Source organism: Balaenoptera musculus, chromosome 1 (assembly GCF_009873245.2).
Source record: "Balaenoptera musculus isolate JJ_BM4_2016_0621 chromosome 1, mBalMus1.pri.v3, whole genome shotgun sequence".
Lineage (NCBI taxonomy): Eukaryota > Metazoa > Chordata > Mammalia > Artiodactyla > Balaenopteridae > Balaenoptera > Balaenoptera musculus.
This window is the reverse complement of record NC_045785.1, coordinates 162,666,923-162,688,301: the sequence shown is the minus strand read 5'-3', so window position 1 is coordinate 162,688,301 and position 21,379 is coordinate 162,666,923. Positions and strand designations below refer to the sequence as shown.

General features: G+C 35.9%; 1 protein-coding gene across 3 annotated transcripts in view; it reads right to left on the bottom strand.

Moving 5' to 3' along the window:
* Nucleotides 1-21,379, bottom strand: part of WDR26 (WD repeat domain 26) — a 41,883-nt gene that overhangs the window by 7,919 nt on the left and 12,585 nt on the right. For 2 of the 3 annotated variants that reach the window (XM_036848994.1, XM_036849650.1), the window contains exons 6-12: nucleotides 20,731-20,887; nucleotides 15,387-15,525; nucleotides 9,750-9,890; nucleotides 5,918-6,037; nucleotides 3,896-4,041; nucleotides 3,502-3,580; nucleotides 3,098-3,227 (exon numbers count right to left, since the gene is read on the bottom strand). In XM_036848994.1, the coding sequence (XP_036704889.1) occupies nucleotides 3,098-3,227; nucleotides 3,502-3,580; nucleotides 3,896-4,041; nucleotides 5,918-6,037; nucleotides 9,750-9,890; nucleotides 15,387-15,525; nucleotides 20,731-20,887 (912 nt within the window). The remainder of the gene's footprint in view (nucleotides 1-3,097; nucleotides 3,228-3,501; nucleotides 3,581-3,895; nucleotides 4,042-5,917; nucleotides 6,038-9,749; nucleotides 9,891-15,386; nucleotides 15,526-20,730; nucleotides 20,888-21,379) is intronic. The other variant, XM_036850483.1, reaches the window with a different exon arrangement.

Here is a 21,379-nt window from a genome sequence, read left to right as displayed (position 1 = left end):
TGGTGAAACTGGGGTTGAAATCCAGGAGGCCCTGCTCAAGAGTTTACTTGTGAGGCTAGACAGCATAATAATATGACTTTGTAGTAGTCTATTTGTAATCTCATGAAGTGACCATAAAAAACAAAAACCCTGACAACTTTGTGATAAACTAACCTTCAAAAACAAACAAAGCAAAACAAAACAACGGACTAGTACAGGGTAGAAGTTCAGAGTACGGGCTGTAGAGTCAGACTACCCAGTCCACACGCTCTCTGCATCACTGACCAGCCGTGTAACTTTGGGCACATTACCCACTCTTTGCAACTCCTCTGTAAATGGGGATCTGTACTTACCTCATCATGTTATGAGGATAAAGTAAGTCTGTACATGAAGAAGTGTTTTGAACAGAGTCTAGCACGTAGTAAACACCATGTATTACCACAAAGAGTTAACGAAATAGAAGTGATGGCTTTTCAGCAGAAGGTAGCATCCCAGGGTAAATTAGAAAAGCGTCCTATCTGAAGATCTGTCAATCAACTATGTGATCAATGTGGGAACTTTCAGAGGATGTGCTGCCAACTGAGGAAACTTCAGAGTGGTTAAAAGGTAATAAACTTGTGGTAAAAAAAAAAAACATGCCCTGGTTTCAACTTATAAAGATAAAAAGTTGGAACTGTTTCTGAACATTTTTTTGAGTATGTGAAGCAAAAGCTAAAAGGCACTCACTGAAGTACTGAATTTATCTTTCCTAGAGGGTACTTATTGTTCAATCATTTCTGAAAATAATTTTCTTGCAATAAAATAAAATTAGCAAAAGGAAAAAAAAAAAAAAAGCCCAGACTAGCTATGTTTCCCCTTGGACAGAGCAAGTCCACAAAGAAAGATTACAGGCTTGAAAAGTGTGAATGCAACTGAAATCTGCCTACATTTGGATTTGTGAACACATACCCGAGGAGGATATTTGCTGAACAGTCAGCAAAAATTAAGATGTGAAGTAGTCAAGGTCAGAATGACAGGCTTTATGATCAAGCTCTGCTTACTGTACCGGTTTAGGGAATCCAGTGCCTATGCAGAGGTAAAAAATAAGTTTTTCTATATATTTCCAGCACAATGAAAAGGCTGGAGTAATGGCATAACTTTTAGGGGGAAAGGTTTCCTAATTGCTCTATTTTATACTGACATTCATATATTTGGGGATTTGGAAGGTTCTTGGAATATATTTGACAATAAATGACAAATGGATTACTGTGGTCATCTTGGGAGGTAATATAGTTGCTATATCCACTTGGTGTTGAAAACACTTTTAGAACCATTCTAAACCACCTGAATCATGAGAATGCTAATCTCTTTCCATCATAGTTATGTTTCATTTTATCCCTAAGCAGAATATAATGTGTGGCTTAATTACATTATTCATCAGGCTTAATTCTATAGTTAGTTTGGGCTTAAAAAAAAAAAGATTGGCATCACTAGGGATAATGGTAGCAACACATATTTTTAAAGCACTTCTAGGTTACATAGTGTTTTTAGAAAGAGCTATAGGGGATTGTGAGGCATAATTAAGAGGCAAAAAACCCACCAGGAGCAGGATTAAATAGAGCAAGGGGAAAGAGATCTTCGAGTAGGAAGAGCTAAAAAGCAGGCAGAAGGCTTAATATGTTTAAGGTCATATCAAATTAGAAGCCAATGGAGAACCTAGAAAAAAATAACATGATTAAACTAACAGATAAAAAAGATTTTCTGACGGGAAAGAAGTGAACTCCTAATCGTTACCCAGCAAACCACTCTTCTCAATCTTATCTGACTGATTTTTGTGGGGAAAAGAAAGAAAAGATAAATTCATATGCTTCATGTTAAAATCTAAATCCCTATATGTCTCTTTGTCTTAATCCTTAAATACACCTTATACACAAAGGAAAAACTCATGTGTCACTTTGTGATCCTCTTAGCTACTGAGATCAGTTTTTTGTCAAGAAAGGGATAATAGAAACATCTTACACAGTAATTGAACATTACCAGGTGTTTACCAACATAATCCAGTTCCTTGGTCTACCTTGGAAAACTAGATTCAGTTTTTTAAAAAATGACTTAAATAATTTGCTTCTATAGTACTAGAACAGCATAGTGGCTTCTCAAGAAAATGTGTTGAATGAAAATTTTCAATAATTTGCCATTATTTATGTTTCTATCACCTTAAAACGTATACCAACTTTTAATACTGCCTCACTTATTTGTGCTTGCATATTTTAAACAATTTCTATTTTAAGTCAGACTGACTAGTTTAGGCACATATGCCTGCCTGAAATACCGATGTTATCAGACCAGAGAATAAGTTTATTCAAAAAGGTAGTAGACACAATTCTATAATTTCAGCTTCTCTGAGACCATAAGAATCCTAAATTATTTTCTTTGGTCACTAAAGAAACACTGAAGATCTAACTATAGTCAATTTTGTCCAAGATCAGGTAAAACATAATTAACCTTGATCATTAAGATACTACTAACATGTGAAAACCATCAGTCTCATGAAAAAAAAGTCGGGGCTTCCCTGGTGGCGCAGTGGTTAAGAATCCGCCTGTCAATGCAGGGGACACGGGTTCGAGCCCTGGTCCAGGAAGATCCCACATGCCACGGAGCAACTAAGCCCGTGCGCCGCAACTACTGAGCCCACACGCCTAGAGCCTGTGCTCCACAACAAGAGAAGCCAACACAACGAGAAGCCCATGCACTGCAATGAAGAGGAGCCCCCACTAGCTGCAACTAGAGAAAGCCCGTGCGTAGCAACAAAGACCCAACGCCAAAAAATAAACAAATAAATAAAATAAATCTATTAAAAAAAGTCAACATAAGAGAGAATAAAGATTTAACTAAATCTTGATTTGACACATGCACCAAACACACCTCCACACAGCCAAAATAGGCACTATTAATTTGTGACAACAGGAGGACTCAAATCATTCCAAGAAAAGGAAATTAACAGTGCACTGGATAAACAGCTCATACAATTTTTGATTTAACATCTTGAATTTGTTTGGAGACATGACTATGTTCACAAGTTGAGAGAATTATAGAACTTTCAGTCCATCAATATATGTGAACCAACAGAGACACAATTTACCTTCACTGCCACTAGCGATGAAGTCTTCATTATGGCCTCCAAAACATGAATGAATTGTATAAAACCCTTGTGTAACACCTTGATACTTTCTTACTAAAACTCTGTCTTGCAAGTCCCATAAATGAACTCCCTGTAAGCAAAAGAGAATTTAGGTATTTATTCTAACTCAACTCAAAAGAATTTTAAAAAGTTACCTGTGACTATCCCTTTGCCTGATGAACATTTTCATTTTCTATTTATGCGAAATGCCAACTGAAAAATTTCTAGTTGACTCTACAAACTTAAGGATCAAACACATGCAGTGAAATTTAAGAATTCACAGAAATACTTGTTTATATATACTAAAAATCACAATAAACTTTAACTAAGCTAAATTTTTCTGAGAATTATGTTAATAAACTCACCTGAGTTGCTACATTTAACAAAGCTAATCGGCCGTTCTTTGAAATAGTAAAAGACATAATGGGATGATCTTCTTGTACTCTGTAACCAAAAAATAATTTGTCAAAAGAAACATACTAAGAATCAAGACATTCAAATTATCAAAATACAAAATGTTCTAGCTTAATAAATATCACAAATTTTGTCTGTAATCACTATTATATACAATATTTCAATAAAGAAAAAGAATCTGAGTTAATAATTACTAAGTACCACCTGACTATCCACCCAAATTACCAATCAAACCAAAACCAAAAACATAATAAAAACTGTTCTTCTGAAGAAGCAAGTTCCACTACACTTTTATTTTAATATAAATCAGATAACTGTTGTTTAATGGATACAAAATATAGTTACATGTTCCTATCTGTAAGGTCCTCGAAGTTATATCCCCGAATTCGCTGGTGTGTATCTGATGCCAAAACAGTCTTCCCGTCACTCAAGCACCAAAGGCATTGCACTCTCACCCCTTCCCAGGAGTCAAGGAGATTACCATCTAAATCCTGAGGAGAAAATTACTATTAACTCCATTATTGAACAGCACTCAGAAAGCAAACAAAACCAAAAGAATCTCTTAGCATATCTTTTTGTAATGTTTGTCTTTTCCTGAGACTGATCTCAACCTAATTGTTCCGTAAGTGTTTTTAATCATCAGAATTTGAATATAGGTCAAATTTCATTACAACAATACCTAAGGGGGAAGGGGAGAATCTTAGTAAATCTATCTTCCCTTCAATAACCTACCATGCATAGATAAGTACAATAAATACAAAGAAAGAAAGAATCCTTAAGTTTTAAGGTCTCACAACTTTTGGAAAAGAATTCAAACATTCCTTTAAAATTCACTATACTGGGACTTGTCCTATAATATTCACAAGTTGTGATATGGAAAACGATTACTAAAACATTAATTATAACTTTATAGGACTTAGGAATCTGTTATGACATTTTTTTAAAAAGTCACCAAATTTGTAACGTGCTGAGCAAAGCTCTTAGGATCATTATCTTATTGAACATTCAAAGTTCTGAGAGGCATTCCCATTCCCATTTTACAGATTAGGGAACTACCAAAGTCCTGTATCCTGAAGGTTTAAACACTGTATGGGATGGCAAAGTCAGCAGAAACATATATGCGTCTTGAACACAGGGAATTAAGAACTAATGGCTTAAATGCTAAAATGTACAGCATGGTGACTACAGTTAATAATACTGTATTGCATATGTGAAAGTTGCTAAAAGTAAATATTAAAAATCCTCATCATAACAAAAAAAATTTTTTGTAACTATGTATGGTGATGGATGTTAGCTAAACTTATTATGGTAATCATTGTGTAATACATACAAATACTGAATCATTATGTTGTACACTTGAAACTCATATAATGTTATATGTCAATTAGATCAATCAGTCAATGCAGTACAGTATTAGCCCATGGAGAGAAAGTCCAGAAATAAAATGCTTAAATTAGTATATTACAATGGTACTGACCACTTGAAATAACTTTTTAAAAGAATTGGAAAATCATGGGTATATCAATAAACAGTGTTGGGACACCTGGAAAAAAAACAAACAAAAAAAGAAAGAAATGGCTTACAACCACGCTGAGATAACATGACACTAGACTCCACGAGTCTAGCAGCCAGCTCAGTGAGACTGATCATCTGTAGTGGCTGCATCAAAGTCTTTATGATAAGTGACCTGCACTGAATGATTTGATGGGATTTATTATCTTATTTTAGTTTTAAAAATCTAGAAGGGCCTACTAGAACCATGCTACGTAGTGATATGAGATGTGGAATCTAGATACAGAGTAATGACACGGGATTTGTATCACAGTTTACCTTGTCATAAGACTTTTTACCTATTAATTTTTTATTATCCCAACACTCCAAGATTAACAGGGCAGGTAATGATTAGAAGATACCTCAAAAAAAGCCCACAAAGTTTCCTGGTAACACTCATCATCACTTTTATTCCTCAAATATTTAAAGACAGTCTCCTCATGAAATTCAGCATTTTTTTTTGGATACAAAAAAATCCAAAGGGCTAAAAAACCCCAAAGAAATTAAATACTAAACCTTTTTGTCCCTATACATTAGAAACTTATTTATAAGAACAAAATGTTTAGTAGGACAATTTTTTTAATGTTTTACTAAACTCAAAGCCTATATTTCGTATAAGCACTTGAAATGGTTTAAAAAAAAAAAAGAAATCCACAGAAAGTTCTATTGGACAGTGCTTTTCTAGAAAGATGGCAAAGTAGGTCTTCATATAGTATATTTTATAAAAGATATCAAGTCAAATGAATTCTTTATTTTTACAAAACTAAGTCCGCTTTTAAATAAGCAAACATTTGAAAGAGGGCACTAAATACTCACACACTGATAGAACTGCCCACGCTGACCTCCAGTCACAAAGCGTTTCCCATCTGGATTCCAAGCCACACTTGTTAAACTGTCTTCATGAGACTGGCTCATTTTTGTCCTTAGCTCTCCCGTCTACAAGGAAATAAAACTGTGGATGAGATCTTCAAGATACTCTTCTAAAGGAAATGTACAAAGAAAAAAAAAAAAAAAAAGATAGTAACTGGGATATCTGGTTAGTTTAATACTTCTAATTAGAGAAATAAACTGTTTAAATTGCCCTCATAGAAAGAGACTCTAGCACTCAGAAGAGAAATTAAGGACTTGAAGGAAAACTCAGGAGTCAAACAATGCCTGGCGTATGTGATCCAAAGAAGAGATATGAGATAAACTCCAACAGAACTCTTGTCTTAAATCAATTACATTCATAAATTAAAACATGTAATTTTTCCCAAGTAAGATAATGAAATGCCCAGTACTACATACCTATTCCTTCTGAGTTTCCACTTCTCCTTAGTTCATAGTTCTTTATAAATTTTATTCTAAAATTGCAGTTCATGCAATTAGGAACTCCTTAAGAACATGATTAATAGGCAGAAAAACTATGCCCTTAAACTAGGCCAAGAGTGTAGGCAATCTAAATTATGTTAAACTTCATATTCAAGATGCTCAAAATGTAGTAGGGAAAATGGGAAGAGAAAAACAAAAATTATTTTTCTGATATACAACTTTATTTCAATTAAAAGTAACAGAAAAGAATGAAGAACTTTTGTACTGTTTTAGCACAGTCATTTTAAAGCATTCCCAACTAAGCAAGACTATTTAGTTGGTTACAACCCTCAGATATCCTCCTGTTATTTTTTCTAAGTTATCCAACTTAGAAGGTAGACACATACCATTTAATTTAGTCTTGATTCCGTTTTGTTCATGGATTAGAAACAGGATCTGAGAGATAATAGCTGCCCTTGGTATAATAAAAAGTACATGGGCATAATTTTCCTGTGATAAATGGGTAATCAAAAGTAAAAAAAAAAGGTGCATGATCAGGAAATGGGGCCAAGTAATAAAAGCAAAGAGGGCACAAAAACCAGAATGTCTTCCTTACACTGAAAAAGAAAAAAAAAAATTGGCAATCTTAAATCCTTCCCCCATATTGTTAACTGCTCTCAAGTCACTATTTTTTGGGGTTGCTCGATATAAACAGGTAAAAAAATAAAAGTTTAGAAACACAAATACACATGCAACAGCAAAATCCTCAGCATTTTCTATTCACAAATGTGTTAATACACTAAGTTCTGAAGGCAGAAATGGTCTTTTTCTGTTATGCTCAGGACCGTGAGTGTATGAGGCCATTACAGGTATCCCCTGCTTTTCGGAAGTTCACTTTCCGCCAAGTGGCTTTTACGAAGACCTACATTTTTACCTGTTTTTGCTAACCAAAAGACATCTGAAGAGGATTTTTGCTTTTACAAAAAAAGTCCGTGAAAAGGGAAAATAGTGTTCAGTGTTTTGCAATGAGTTGTCACAGAGGCAGCACACACCCTGAAGAGTGAGAGTGGCATCGCTAAGCTCCTTCCCAGGAACTACTCTCAGCATCTCAGCATCAAGCTGCCATGGCTTTGAACTATGTAAGCATCTGTGCTTTATCTTGATTTACTTTGTGCATCCATTAGTAAGATGTGTCCTAAGGTAACTGCTTCTCCACTTTACGCCAGGGGTCCCCAACCCCCGGGCTGCGCACAAGTACCGGTACCTGGCCTGTTAGGAACGGGGCCGCACAGCAGGAGGGGAGCGGCGGGAGAGCGAGGGAAGCTTTGTCTGCTGCTCCCCGTGGCTCGCATTACCACCTGAACCATCCCCTTCCCCTACCCGCCCCAGTCCGTGGAAAAACTGTCTTCCACGAAACCGGTCCCCTGGTTTACGCCATTTCAGCTTATGAAACATTCCACAGGAATACTCTACTTTCAGGTAGCAGGGGAAACCTGTAATTAGGAATCTACCTAAAAACACAACGGAGCAATCTGAAAACTGACTTAAAAGGACCACTCTTTTAAAACAAGTCTATGTAACGTAATGCACAGTAAAACAGTTAAGCTAGAACATAGTTTTAACTGTCCAGAAATTCAAAATTGACTCAAAGGAAGACTACACAGGCACTATAAATTGAGTCTCTATTATAGGATTATGACTATGTACCTCTCCTCCCTTTGAGGGGGGAAAAAAAACTTTAATGGAAAAAAAATTGTCTTTTAGGTCAGATTCACTTCAAGCCTGTTTAATTGAGAAGCCATCCAATCTATTCTGTGCTTTGCCACCCCCCAAGCCCAATCAGAAATACAACACTGATTCAACACCGGTTTGATAAAAATGGCATAAAGACATTTTGGGAGTAACTGAGGATTTTTAAATTATGAAATGAATATTAGACATTAGAGAATTAAAGTTAATGTTCTTAGATAAGATAATGGCATTTGATTACGTAGGAGAATGTTATGTTTTAGGCGATACGTGCTTAAGTATTAAGGAGTAAAATATCATCTTAATTTACTTCCAGATGTTTTGGGTATGGATATATATATATAAGTACGTACGTCTGTATGCATGCATGTATGTATGTACACACAATATGTAACAAAATGTCAGCAACATCTGTCGAATCCAGGGTGGCCGGCACATAGGCCATCACTGTCATGACTGTACTCATCTTTCAGCCTTTCTCAGTGTTTGGAAATTTTCTTAATAAAAAGCTGGGTTGAAATAGAAATCTTACTGTAGAATTAGATTTATGGCACATCATCTTCAGGTACATCTTAGTATTCATCTGTCCTCTATACCATCTTATTGTTTGAGTCATTTCTATGGAGCTCTATCTTCACTCTCTTGGTAAAAATCAACTTACTTATAGGTCCTCAAACTCAAAACCATACCCCATCAACTTACACTTTTACACCCAAACCCACAGCCTGAACTATTCCCCTGCCTAGAGGTTAAAAAACCAAAGAACGGGACTTCCCTGGTGGTCCAGTGGTTAAGATTCAGTGCTTCCACTGCAGGGGGCAGGGGTTCGATCCCTAGTCAGGGGACTAAGATCCCGCATGCCGCACAGTGCGGCAAAAAAAAAAAAACAAAAAAAACAGAAAAGAAATGTCTGTTATTAAAACAAACAAACAAACAAAAACCAAAACAACCCCCCCTCCCGCAAAATCACCTAACCAGTCACCTTATAGAAGTTTAAAAAATAATTTTAAATGATAACTACAAGGTTTCCAAAATAAGAGTCTGTAGATAATGGAGTGAACTTAGTGCTGAATTTTTCTAAAATGGGACCCTAGATAAAGTGTTCAAGTTTTCATTTAGAATCCGTAATAAAACCCTTAATAATAAGTACTGAAAACATAATTTAAATTTACTAAACGAGATTGGAACATTAAATATAGGCAAGGAGATGGTGCAATTGCCATCAGAATGGAAAATTTGGTATAATGTCGATGTTTTCACACTTGAAAGATAAGTTTCGTGTACAACTGTGCAACTGTAAAACAACTGTAAAGTCTTTTTGAGGTATAAAGTACTACAGAAATAGTACAAATTATACACTACAAAGTACAACATCCCTAAAAATACCTACTGATCATTCTTTCAAAAATGCTACCATGCTCAACATAATATTTAAATTTAGTATAAATCTGGACACCTGGGTTCCATTTGATGAATTATCTTTTACATGAGATACATCATGGTAATTTAGGTTGAATGATGCTGGTCTACAGATCATGAATAAAGTTCTAATGAATACATGCAGTATGACTATACTTTGAAGACTAAACCAAGGATGAAATTTGCTTACTTGTACATTCCAAAGCCAAAGCTCAGAGCAGTCATCTGGGCCACAAGCAACAAGATAGTTGTCATCTGGACTCCATGCAATATAAGACACACCGTAAGCATGTCCTTCTAAAGTTTTAAGCAGTTTTAGCAGGTGTGTATCCTAGGAGGGAAAACAAGACAACTTAGTTAACTCCAATTCCTAAAGTCCCTGGTTTTTGGGCACAAGAACTTAAACAGCTGCAAAGATGCACTTTGATAATATAATTTAATCTGTGGACATTTCCACAGATTTCACCAATTTCCCCCCCAACTGAAGCTCTAACAGCTTGCTTCATAAAGACTCGTTCATGCTGCAGTATCTGTAAGCGTCTACTACACACAAGGGCATTGTGTGCTAGATGGAAATAAAGATGACACAGACTTTGTCCTTACGAGGCTTTCAAGGAAACTGACCTTGAAACTAACCCCCTCCTTTTTAAGACAGTTTTAGTGAGATATAACTTACCATAAAATTCACCCTTTTTAAAGTATATGATTCAGTGGCTTTTAGTATATTCACAGATTGTGCAACCATCACTACTATCTAACTTGAGAACATTTTCATCACCCCAAAAAGAACCCCCATACTCATTAGCAGTTATTCCCCATTCTCCCTCCCTCCAGCACTGGCAACCCGACTTACTCTATGGATTTGCCTGTTCTGGACATTCCATATAAATGAAATCATACAACATCTAAGTCTTTTGTAATTGGTTTCTTTCACTTAGCATGATGTTTTCAGGGTTCATCCATGTTGTGCAATATAACAGTATTTTATGCCTTTTAGCTGCTGAGTAATATTCCATTTTACGACTACACCGTATTTTGCAACATTTGGATTGTTTCCACTTTTTGGCAATTATGAATAATGTTGCTACAACTATATAGGAGTTTCTGTGCAGACCTGTCTTTATTTCTCTTGGGTCTATATGTAGGAGTAGAATTGCTGGGTCATATGCCAACTCTGTGCTAAACATTTTGAGGAGCTGCCAGACTGTTTTCCAAGTGTCTGAACCGTTTTACATTCCCACCAGCAGAGCTATCACTTATTTAGTGCTGATCAGTACTAGCACTATCCACAAACACTATCTCATTCAAACCTCATACATCTAAAAGGTTAGGTATTAATTCTCCTCCCCCATATTTCAGGGAAGGAACTGAAGGTTCAGAAAGGTTACAAACTTGCCTTTGTTGATTACCAGGTACCACCAGGGATTTGAACCTGTGGTGCCCGACTCTGAAGCTTTACAGGATGAACTATATATAGTGCAAACATTGAAGTGGCCAGTGACAAGACTGGAAAACCTGACATCATTATTTTAGGCTAAAGGGTTAAATTTTATCCTGTGAGTGAAGAGCCACCTATGATTTTTAAGCTTGGGAATATATAATATACTTGGTTTTAGGAACAGAACTCATACGACAGTGTGGAAGATGAATCAGAACGAAGAGACACAGGATAAGGACACCCCTAATGAGCCAGCACAGCAGCCATACAGTTAAGACAAAAATGAGGCCCTAAACTAACATGGTCAGGACTGAAAGAGGTCAGATCAAAATATACATGGGACGTAAAACTGACATGACAGGATGAGACAAGAAATGTTCAAAGACAACCTCTAAGTTTCTGTTTGAGGGGCTAAGGATGGATACGGGCAGTGAATAGAGGAAGCAGGAATCTGGCTAGACTGAAGACTTATGGAGACCTGTTTTGAGCTGGGGGAAATTCCAATGGTGATGACCCACAAGCAGTTAGAAATGGGTCTGGAACTAGCTTGCTAAAACAAGATTGGCAATTTGTTTGACAAAATTCAACAGTTCACAATGTAATTACTTCTGATTCTTCTTCGGGAAGATGACAATAGGTATGGAGTATTAGATCACAGTATCATTAGGTCAAAGTGGCTTGCATAATTTAATAAGCAAGTCAAGTCTTTTGGACTAGGTTCAAGATCTTCTAGGAACAAACTTTCATTCAGAGTGGTGCTTTAGTTCTACACAAAGATTTGCTTCTAAACTAATGACAAACTACTACTACTACAGAAGTATTTAACTCAAAAACTAAATGTCCATCAACAGATGAATGGATAAAGATGTGGTACATATAATACAATGGAATATTACTCAGCCATAAAAAGGAATGAAATTGGGTCATTTGTAGAAATGTGGCTGGACCTAGAGTCTGTCATACAAAGTGAAGTAAGTCAGAAAAACAAATATTGTATATTAACACATATATGTGAAATCTAGAAAAATAGTACAGACGAACCTATTTCCAGGGCAGGAATAGAGACGCAGACGTAGAGAATGGACGTGTGGACACAGTGGGGAAGGAGAGGGTGGGATGCATTGGGAGATTATGTTTGACATAAATACACTACCATGTGTAGAACAGATAGCTAGCGGGAACATGCAGTATAGCACAGGGAGCTCAGCTTGTTGCTCCGTGATGACCTAGATGGGTGGGATGGGGCAGGGGATGGGAGGGAGGTCCAAGAGGAAGGGGATATATGTATACATATAGCTGATTCACTTCGTTGTACAGGAGAAACTAACACAACATGGTAAAGCGATTACACTCCAATAAAAAAAAAAAAAAAAAAACTAACTTGTTTCATGCACATTAATTAAAAAATACAACCCTGTAAAACAGGGGTCCCCAACCCCCGGACCGACACTGGTCAGCAGCCTGTTAGGAACCGGGCCGCACAGCAGGAGGCGAGCGGCGGGCGAGCCAGTGAAGCTTCACCTGCCGCTCCCCATTGCTCGCATTACCGCCTGAACCATCCTCCCCCCACCACCCCCACCTCGTGGAAAAACTGTCTTCCACGAAACCGGTCCCTGGTGCCAAAAAGGCTGGGGACCGCTGCTGTAAAAGAAGAAGTTGAAAACAAATGAGAATATTAATATTGTATCTTCCAAAGTACAATATCTCTATAGTAAGATATTCCAAGTGGTAATACCGTGTTCATGGAACCCACTTAACTCTGCTTGGATTTTGGGCAGGGGAATGGGTAAAATTCCTTTTTGGGGGCAAAGGTAAGAAAACCTGTTAAAGGAAACTAGGCATTGGAATCACATCAGTTGAAATCTTAAGGTTCTCTATACATTCTTTTTTCTATCCATTAGAAGTACACACACAAAACACATATTCCCAAAGAGCACCAATTTTCTTAACAAGTTTTTCAAATAGTATTTGACATAATAAAATATCATGATACCAAAGTCTATGAATGTAAGCATTAACTCTGCATTTCCCAAGCTAATCTGGCCATAAAAGCCCTTTACACATAACACCTATTAACATCTTGCATAAGCAGTATTCTCACAGAAACACTTTGGGAAACATTGGCATAAAAGTCTGAACTCCTCAGTATACAAGATCCTCCTCGATCTGGTTGCTACTTACTTCATTAACCTCATCTCCTAGTCTACAAAATCGCTTTGCCCAAATGTCCAGCCACATTATCTTTCACCCAAGGACCAGGTGTAACTGGTTTTGCCTAAAAAATTATTTACTTCTCCTTCACCCAAGACTTAACTTGTCTTAACTTTCCCTTGCTTCCCAGTTCCAGTACACTGTATTATCAGGAGCCCAGTGTGACTTCTCTCTATCAAAAGGCCTGGCACACAGCAGGTGCTCAATAAATACTTGCTAAACAAAAGGGACTCTTACACACTGCCGCTAGAAGAAAAAACATAATAAAAAAAGTTTTGATATTGTTGCTTTCTTTTCAGACATCTTGCAAATAACTACTGAACAAAAATACTCCTCATAATAGTATTCAAAGGCTATGATTGGATCCCAACCTATTTTTCTAGTCATTTTTCCCATGCTTTGCCTTAGTCATCCTATTCTCTTACTTGGGGGTGGGGAGAAAGGAAGGGAAGGTCCCTCTCTTCCTTTTCCTGTCTCCACCTGTGCTATGCACAGCAAGCCTCAAATGAGGTACTCCTAACCTGTGAAGCTACTTTGTGCTTTCACAATACTTTATACATATATTGTATGATTCTTATTTCAATGTATTTAATTTCCCTTTCTAAACTGTGCATTCCTTTCACAGAGGTTCTTAACCTGAGATCTAAAGGAGTCATCCAGGGATAGAAGCAGCAGTCCTTGTACTTGAAAATGCACACCTTTATTTTCACTAACCACAGACTGAAGTTCAGTATTTCCTTCAATCTTGAATGCAGGCAGTTAACAAGCAAGGTAGTATCAAGTATTATATTAGGTCGTATTAGGTGACTGTTAATAATGGAAATCTCAAATATCTTCACATCATATTATAGTTGTTGCAGATATCTCAAAATATTATTTATGCTTGTCACTACTTCAAAATTCTTGTAGCTATCAGATCTGCTGCTAGAATTTGTTACTTAATATGTTAATAAAAAAGCAGCATTATTACTATACTGTATCTGTTTTTGTACTATTTTGATAACTATATTTCAATATAATTGGGTTTCCTTTGTAATTAATATATAATATATACTTGGGCTTCCTATGTGTTTTGGTTTATGCATTTAAAAACATTATTCTGAGGAAGGGGTCCGCAGGGTTTAGACTGCCAGAGGAGTACATGGTACAATAAAAGGGAAAGAATGCCTGATTTAAGGCAAAGAGTAGATCTTATTTGCCTTTCTTCATTCATAGCATATTGCAGGTACACAAGAATTGATGTATGCTCTCAAATTTGATTCTCTTCTTTTTAAAATATTTCCTTCTCTGGCCCCCTTTCTCTATTTTTTCAACATAGGAGTTCAAAACTTTATTGTAGGCTAATATCATATTCTAATTCTAAATTTTAAAATAAGATTATTTATAATTTCTGATTTTAGGTGAATGACCCCTATACCAAATACATCTCCCTGAACTATTTGAAGTCATGTGCTTCCTTGATTGCTCGATGTTTAATTGGCTGAAAGAAATGGAAATACTTATTTCTACAAATCTGTAGGTCACCTGGTTATAAACAAAGACAAATCTAATTTTAGAGAGAACTTAGAATTTTAAATCTAGAATACAATACTTTTCATATGCATCATCGGGGGGGGGGGTGGAAAGAGATAGGGGGGGATGTTTAACAGAGGTTCCACGAATTACAGAAGATAATGAAGGGTTTCAGAAGGCAAAATGGTAACGAGTCTTTTCTAACCTGTGACAGAATGGACATTGTATTAATCTGTAAATCAAGTATTAACAAAGATAACAAACTGGCAGAGACATTAAGAGCAGTAGGTCTGGAGTAAAAGTATTCCTGGATTTAAGTCTAACTCTGCCATTTATAAGCTGTGAGGGCCTGGGCATTTTTTATCTTGGTTTCCTCATCTGAAAACAGGAGGTATTAGAATCTCACAGCGTTATTCAGAGGATAAAACTAGATAATGCACGCACAGACTGAGTACAATCCTAGCACATAACGCTCAACAATTTTGATAATATTAATCTGTATATATTACCTAAACAACATAGAAAGAGATAAGACATGACAAAGATGACAAAAAATGCTCTTGGAAAAGAATGCTATTTATATACACATACTTTGAAAATATGTACTCAATCAATTAGATTAAAAACTACTTTTTGCAATCTAAACACTCATACTGGAGTACATACCGGATCAACTTGCCATATGATAACTGTCGTATCTTTTGATCCTGTTGCTAGTTTAGTGCCATCGTTAGAGAATTTACAGAACCACACTTCATTACAATGCTCCGTAAGTATCTGCTGAGTATAACATGGGAATTGCCTCCTAAAACAAATAAGTCCACAAATAATTATTCTTTTAAAATAGATTAAGAGTAATAATAATGAAAAAGGTTAAACAACTGATGAAACTTCTTTGAAGACCAAAAACTTTCAAAATAAGATATGAATGCACTTGTAAATCCTAAGAATCACATTTATATTGGTTATATTGAAAAAGAAAATATTATAACATTAGTCAAGGCAATCTTAGGGGAAATCCGTAACCTAAAGTCTGCTTCAATTTACAATTTATCCTTTCCCCCCGCCCTCAAGACTAAAGAGAATTTTTGGTCTGATTAAGTCAATTCATATAAATACAAATTAACAATCAGGGCTTCATGTTTGTCTGTATAAGTGGGCTGGCATCAGGTTGTTCTAGAAGAAATAATGTACATTTTCATTTATATAAAAGCAACTTGGCATAACAAACAGCACAGGCACTGTAGCCAGACAATTTTGGGTCACAGGCTTTAGTATCTTTGCCAAGTCATTTAACTCCTCTGAGTCTCAGTTCTCTCATCTATAAAATGAGATGAATATATACCTAACAAGGTTTTTAGGGTTCCTGTAAGGATGAGAAACACATCTGAAATTGCTGGAATGTAACAGCTATTCAAAAGTGATTACTAGTATGATTTTGGGGACAGCACAGGAGAAGTGCAATACATGGTAGAGGCTGTAGTGGTCAAGAGTAACGCCTTAAGAATGGGAGCAGTAGAGTCTGAGAGACTTAGGTTCAAATCCTGGCCACTTACTAGCTGTGATTCTGGGAAACTTACTTAATCTCTCTAAATCTCAATTTTTCCAGCCATAAAATAAAGACAGACAAGGGTACTTGTGTTATAGAATTCCTTTTACAAGCATGAGATAATGAATGTAAAGCGTTTAGACTGAGTCTGACGCTTAGCCAGTACTTTGTAAGTTGCAGTTTTTATACATTAAGGGTGAAGAATTCTATGTTAACTTTCCTAAGTTAAAGACGATAATGTTATCCTAAGAATGACTATTCTCATTAAGCACTCACTTTTAAAAACCATTCTATCCTTTTCCAGTTTCTACATCAGGACTGTCCAATAGAGCGTTCTGTGATAATTCCAATGTTATATAACTGTACTGTCCAATCTGATAACCCTACCTGTATGTGCTACTGAGCACTTGAAAGGTGGCTAGCACACTTGAGGAACTTAGATTTTCATTTAATTTTAATTTGAATGACTTTTCCTTTACATTTAAATGGCTGCATGTAATTAATGGCTACTGTTGGGAGAGTACAGATCTGTATTGTAAAAAAGTTACTTAAACATTAATGGGTAAACTTTTAAGTCTGTTTTAAAAAATGGTCTTCTCTATTTTCTTCCCCCAACCAATCTATAATTTAAAAACATATTCTGTCAATTCACCAGCCTGATCGGCAATATGTATTTAAAAGTAAATTAAGTTAACGTTCTTTATCTGGCACACACGGTTATGTACCTTAGCAGTTGGCTACTTGGAGACTGCTTTAAACTTTTAGACTGTCTAACTATAAATTGCTTTAATATTAAAATATTAGCCTATATCTGAACTGAAACATAGTCAATTCCAGTTTACATTTATTAAGCACCTACTAGATGCCAAGGACTGCGCTACATGCTTTACATACAGTAGTGTTAATTCTCAAAACTCCCTTGCAAGGCAAGTAATAGCCCCATTTTCAGGAGGCTCAAGGAGAGCAAGTAACTTAACAGATATCAAACTGATAAATAACTGAACTAGGATTTAAACCTACGGCTGACTCCAGGGTCAGTTTTCTTTCCAAATATCATTTTTCAAATCATATTTTTCAAGACACTGATGGATAAAATTTCAATCAAATAAGTACTTCTAAATCAAAAATGATTTTTCCCCCTCCTATGGGTAATAGTCAATATTTATTCGGTGAGAAACACTTTATATCTAGGCATAAAACACACAATAATTCAAATGGCTAAAGTTGATCATGAATGAAGATATATCTAAAATCAGAGCAGCACAATGTCCTTACGGAAGGAATGACTCATAATCAAACTTACAGGGCGCAAGGCAACCAGATTACTGACAGCCCGTTGTATCTGAATGTCAAGGTGGTGTTTAAAGTGTCATTATTTTATTATTACTTAAATAATCTTTTAAAAAGACTAACAACCCCTAGTTTATTAAAAGGCTAATTTTAGAGTATATAAAGTGATAGAGTTTACATGTCTTTGTTTTCAAGTAAATTTAAAATTTTAAGATTTGTTAAAAATATCAGTACCTTCCCAAATCAAACTGAAAAAAAAGTAGCATTTTAATCAAGCTAAACCGTAACATTTTATAAATCTTAACACTATAAATATTTTATGATCCTTTACTAAAAAATAATACTTATAAGCAGCTATCTGTGGAAACATTCTTCCACTGTTTGCTGGTGGAAAAAACCCCACAGAATTATTTAACAAGAAAATTCCTGTTCCTTACTGATCAAATTTCACCAAAAATATGTATGCATGAATTGTGAAAAATATAAATAATATACAATCTAATGAAATTTCTTCAGTGCTGATCAAGATAAAAAAAAAGTTACAGTTCACATTTTCATAATCAATTCTTTATTCCCCAGAGATTAAAGAAGGCTGGTATTTAGATTTAAATGCTAAGATTTAATTCCGAAAATACAGTTTTCTAGTTTCAGTGCTAAAATGTAGTTTCTAAAAGGGAGTAAAACAAACAATAAAAAATATCAACTTTAATTTTAAGACTTTCAGATGAGTCAGGAACACCAGCAATTACATAAAATTTAGGTTCTATTTTCCCAGTTCATCAATGAAGGGCACAACTCACTCTAAAGACTATATATATACTGACTTAGATGTCAGGCACTATCTCCCCACTTAGTGTCTCCCCAGAGTGAAAAGTCAAGGCTGACTCCTTGGAGAAACTGGGTAGATGGAAGCCTTTCACTGAGAGAGGGAATTCAATAGGAAAAACAGACTTTGCAGGGATAGGTGAGAGGAGAGGGAAATTCTTGTTTGAGATGTTGCACTTACGGTGCTTGAGTAATATCCGCATTGTTGTATTAAGGTCTAAGGGTTAGGAGATAGTTCTGTAGCACTAGCCCAGACCTAGGGGTCATTAGGATCATGTAAGTATAACCTAAACAGGAAGAGTAGGGTGAGAAAAGGAACATAGTTCTGGAACACAAACTTATTAAAGGGACAGGGAAAGAGGAGGAGCCTGAGGAGTAGCCAGGAGTAAAACCGAGTCTGGAATGTTTTGGAAGTCAAAGGAAAAGCTTCAAGGCAAAGCAGTCAAATGCTATAGAAATGCTAAGATGTAGGTTGGAAAGGAGCCATGGGATTTAATAAAGATGTTGTTCTTTACCAGCATCAGGAACAGTTCTGGTGTTGTGTTGGCTGCATAAACCCTAATACTACAGAAATCTGAAGGGTGAAGAAGTAGTAAGGAAGGCAACTATTTTAAGAAGTTAGCTCTACGGAGGCGGCAGGGGGGCGTGGGCAGTAATAACCAGGAAGAGCACAGAATCAAAGTTTTGTTTTGTTTTTAGAAGACTATAGGGAAGACCTTCCAATCATCAATGGTTATTTCTGAGGAGCAAGAACTCTTTCATTCCTATGTAAAACTTCAGAGTGCTTTCTATGCAGGTTTATAGGAGTTTGATCCCTGATCTGAGGGTTGGAAAAAGTCAGACTAAATACTGTCCATCATTTACTTTCACAGGTACTGGTATAGAAATTAAAGCACTTAAGAAAAATGTAGGTCATGTGCTCATAACATTGCAGTTTCCAAACAGGAAGGCAAGCTCTCAACTTACTGACACCTCTTGAACCATGAAGTCTACCATATATACCTTTCAATGTATTCCACCAGCAATAAATTCATGAACCAAAAAAAATTCGGGTTCACAATCGCCTTAATTTTAACATTGATCTCAAATTCCCTAAAGGAGCTATAAAATATGAAACCAGATAGCCTTTTAATCTATTATCTCCTCCTACCTCTATTCAACTTAAATGAAAAGACTTAAAAATTCTCATAAGCAAATCAAAGAACAATGTTAAAGAATAACAAGGGATAAAGGAAAAAAGATCTCTAATCACTTTCTTTAAGTGCACCAAAGTAATTATCCAACACTTTAAGATAACTAAGACTTAAGTAATTTATGGCCAATAGTTCAATTATTACTATTTTTTAAATTGCAATGGGGGAGGGTGAAGTGAGAATTCAACTACATTTGAAAGCAGTTTATGCCCAAGTAAAAGATGATCTTAAATCGTAGTGCATATATGCACACATATATGAGTTTTATGGTTATTCAGAAATTCCTTGTTTTTCCAAAGCTCTCATACTTATACACTTTTGTTCTTCCTATGCATGTTATTTTCAGTAGTTCTCTGAGGATATTTGACAAAAGAAACTGAGCATGTGCACTGCAGCTGTTATGTCTGGTTCACCAGACCCAAATAATTTTCTTCCTGGAGTTTGAAAGATTTCACAATTTGTTTTTCAGTATCTTAAAAATTAAAGCTCTGCTGAAAATTTGGAGATCGTTGTTCAAATAGTAGGGACTTTTTTACGCAAAACACTCCTAACATCGAAAGTGAAGCCCAAATTCTTCAAAGTTAAATTATGTAGATGGGTAGGTATGATAACAAAACCCAAGCCAGAAAGTTAATACCTGCTGCTCTAAACATTTCTAGTTGAAAGGTCACTTTCAACTAAAAAGCAGAACTTTCATTATGAAAAAAGCATTTCCATGACCTTTACGAGCAGAAAATAATTTGGGCCATAGTTAAAACAGCCATAATGTTCAGGAAAAGAAAAAAAATCACTAAGTGACCTCTGGCATCCAAGGACAGTAAACACTTCAATCACTGGCATTCTTATACAATATCACTTACAAATCCTTAAAAAAATGGCCAGATACAGAAAATGTCCAACCAGACCCACAGGCAAATAAAGGCAAAACAGGCTTTCCAGCTTCAGTTCCCAAGGACTGGTTTCCTATATAAACATATACAAATTTCTCTTAACTGTCAACTTCAAGAGTTCTAGCTGTACTTGTGAATGCTAAAGCAAACATGAATTGTTTTATGGTGACAGGATAAAACTCTAAAAAACCATTTTAATAAAGTTCATAAGTGAGACCATAAAAGGTCAGCCTACTTTAGAACGTAAGAAGTTTTTCTCTTACCTACTACAAACATGATCTATAAGCAGAGACACAGAATCTAGATTATTATCAAGTTTCGTATTGTGATATAGGCACCGATCCCTTTGTAGTTCCACCGCCTGCCGCAGGAGAGTCTGTAAACGCCGTGGAGGAAGCATCACTGATGGTGGTAAATAGGCTTTAATAGAAGATATTTTTAAAAAGAGAAATAAAAATTAAAATTAAATAAACAAAACAGTTTACTTTTATTTAGGACATCTGACTCATCTTCTGCTGTACTTGCCCTTACTGTAATAATATCGTGTCCTTTAAATAGAGCAGTTCTGGGTGATATAACATGTAAGCTTCATGAGTATCTGTCAGCACCTACAGCTAGGCTGCCACTAGAATGGAATACACTTGGGCAGGAGGGCTTTAATTTGCATGTGGATTTCCTAGAACAACAACAAAACCCAACAACAACAACAACAACAACAACTACTACTCAGCAAAAAATACAAGGGCAGTGATGACAAAAAGAAAACCTAGAGATAACTGTGTCCCACAGGGAGACGAAGCATCACTGCCAAGTATAGGAAAAATACCCACTTAACAAAGAGTGGGCCAAAATGTTGGAACAAGTCAAGTTCCAGGTCCCACCAAATTGCTTCTAATGCCAAGGATACTGTGA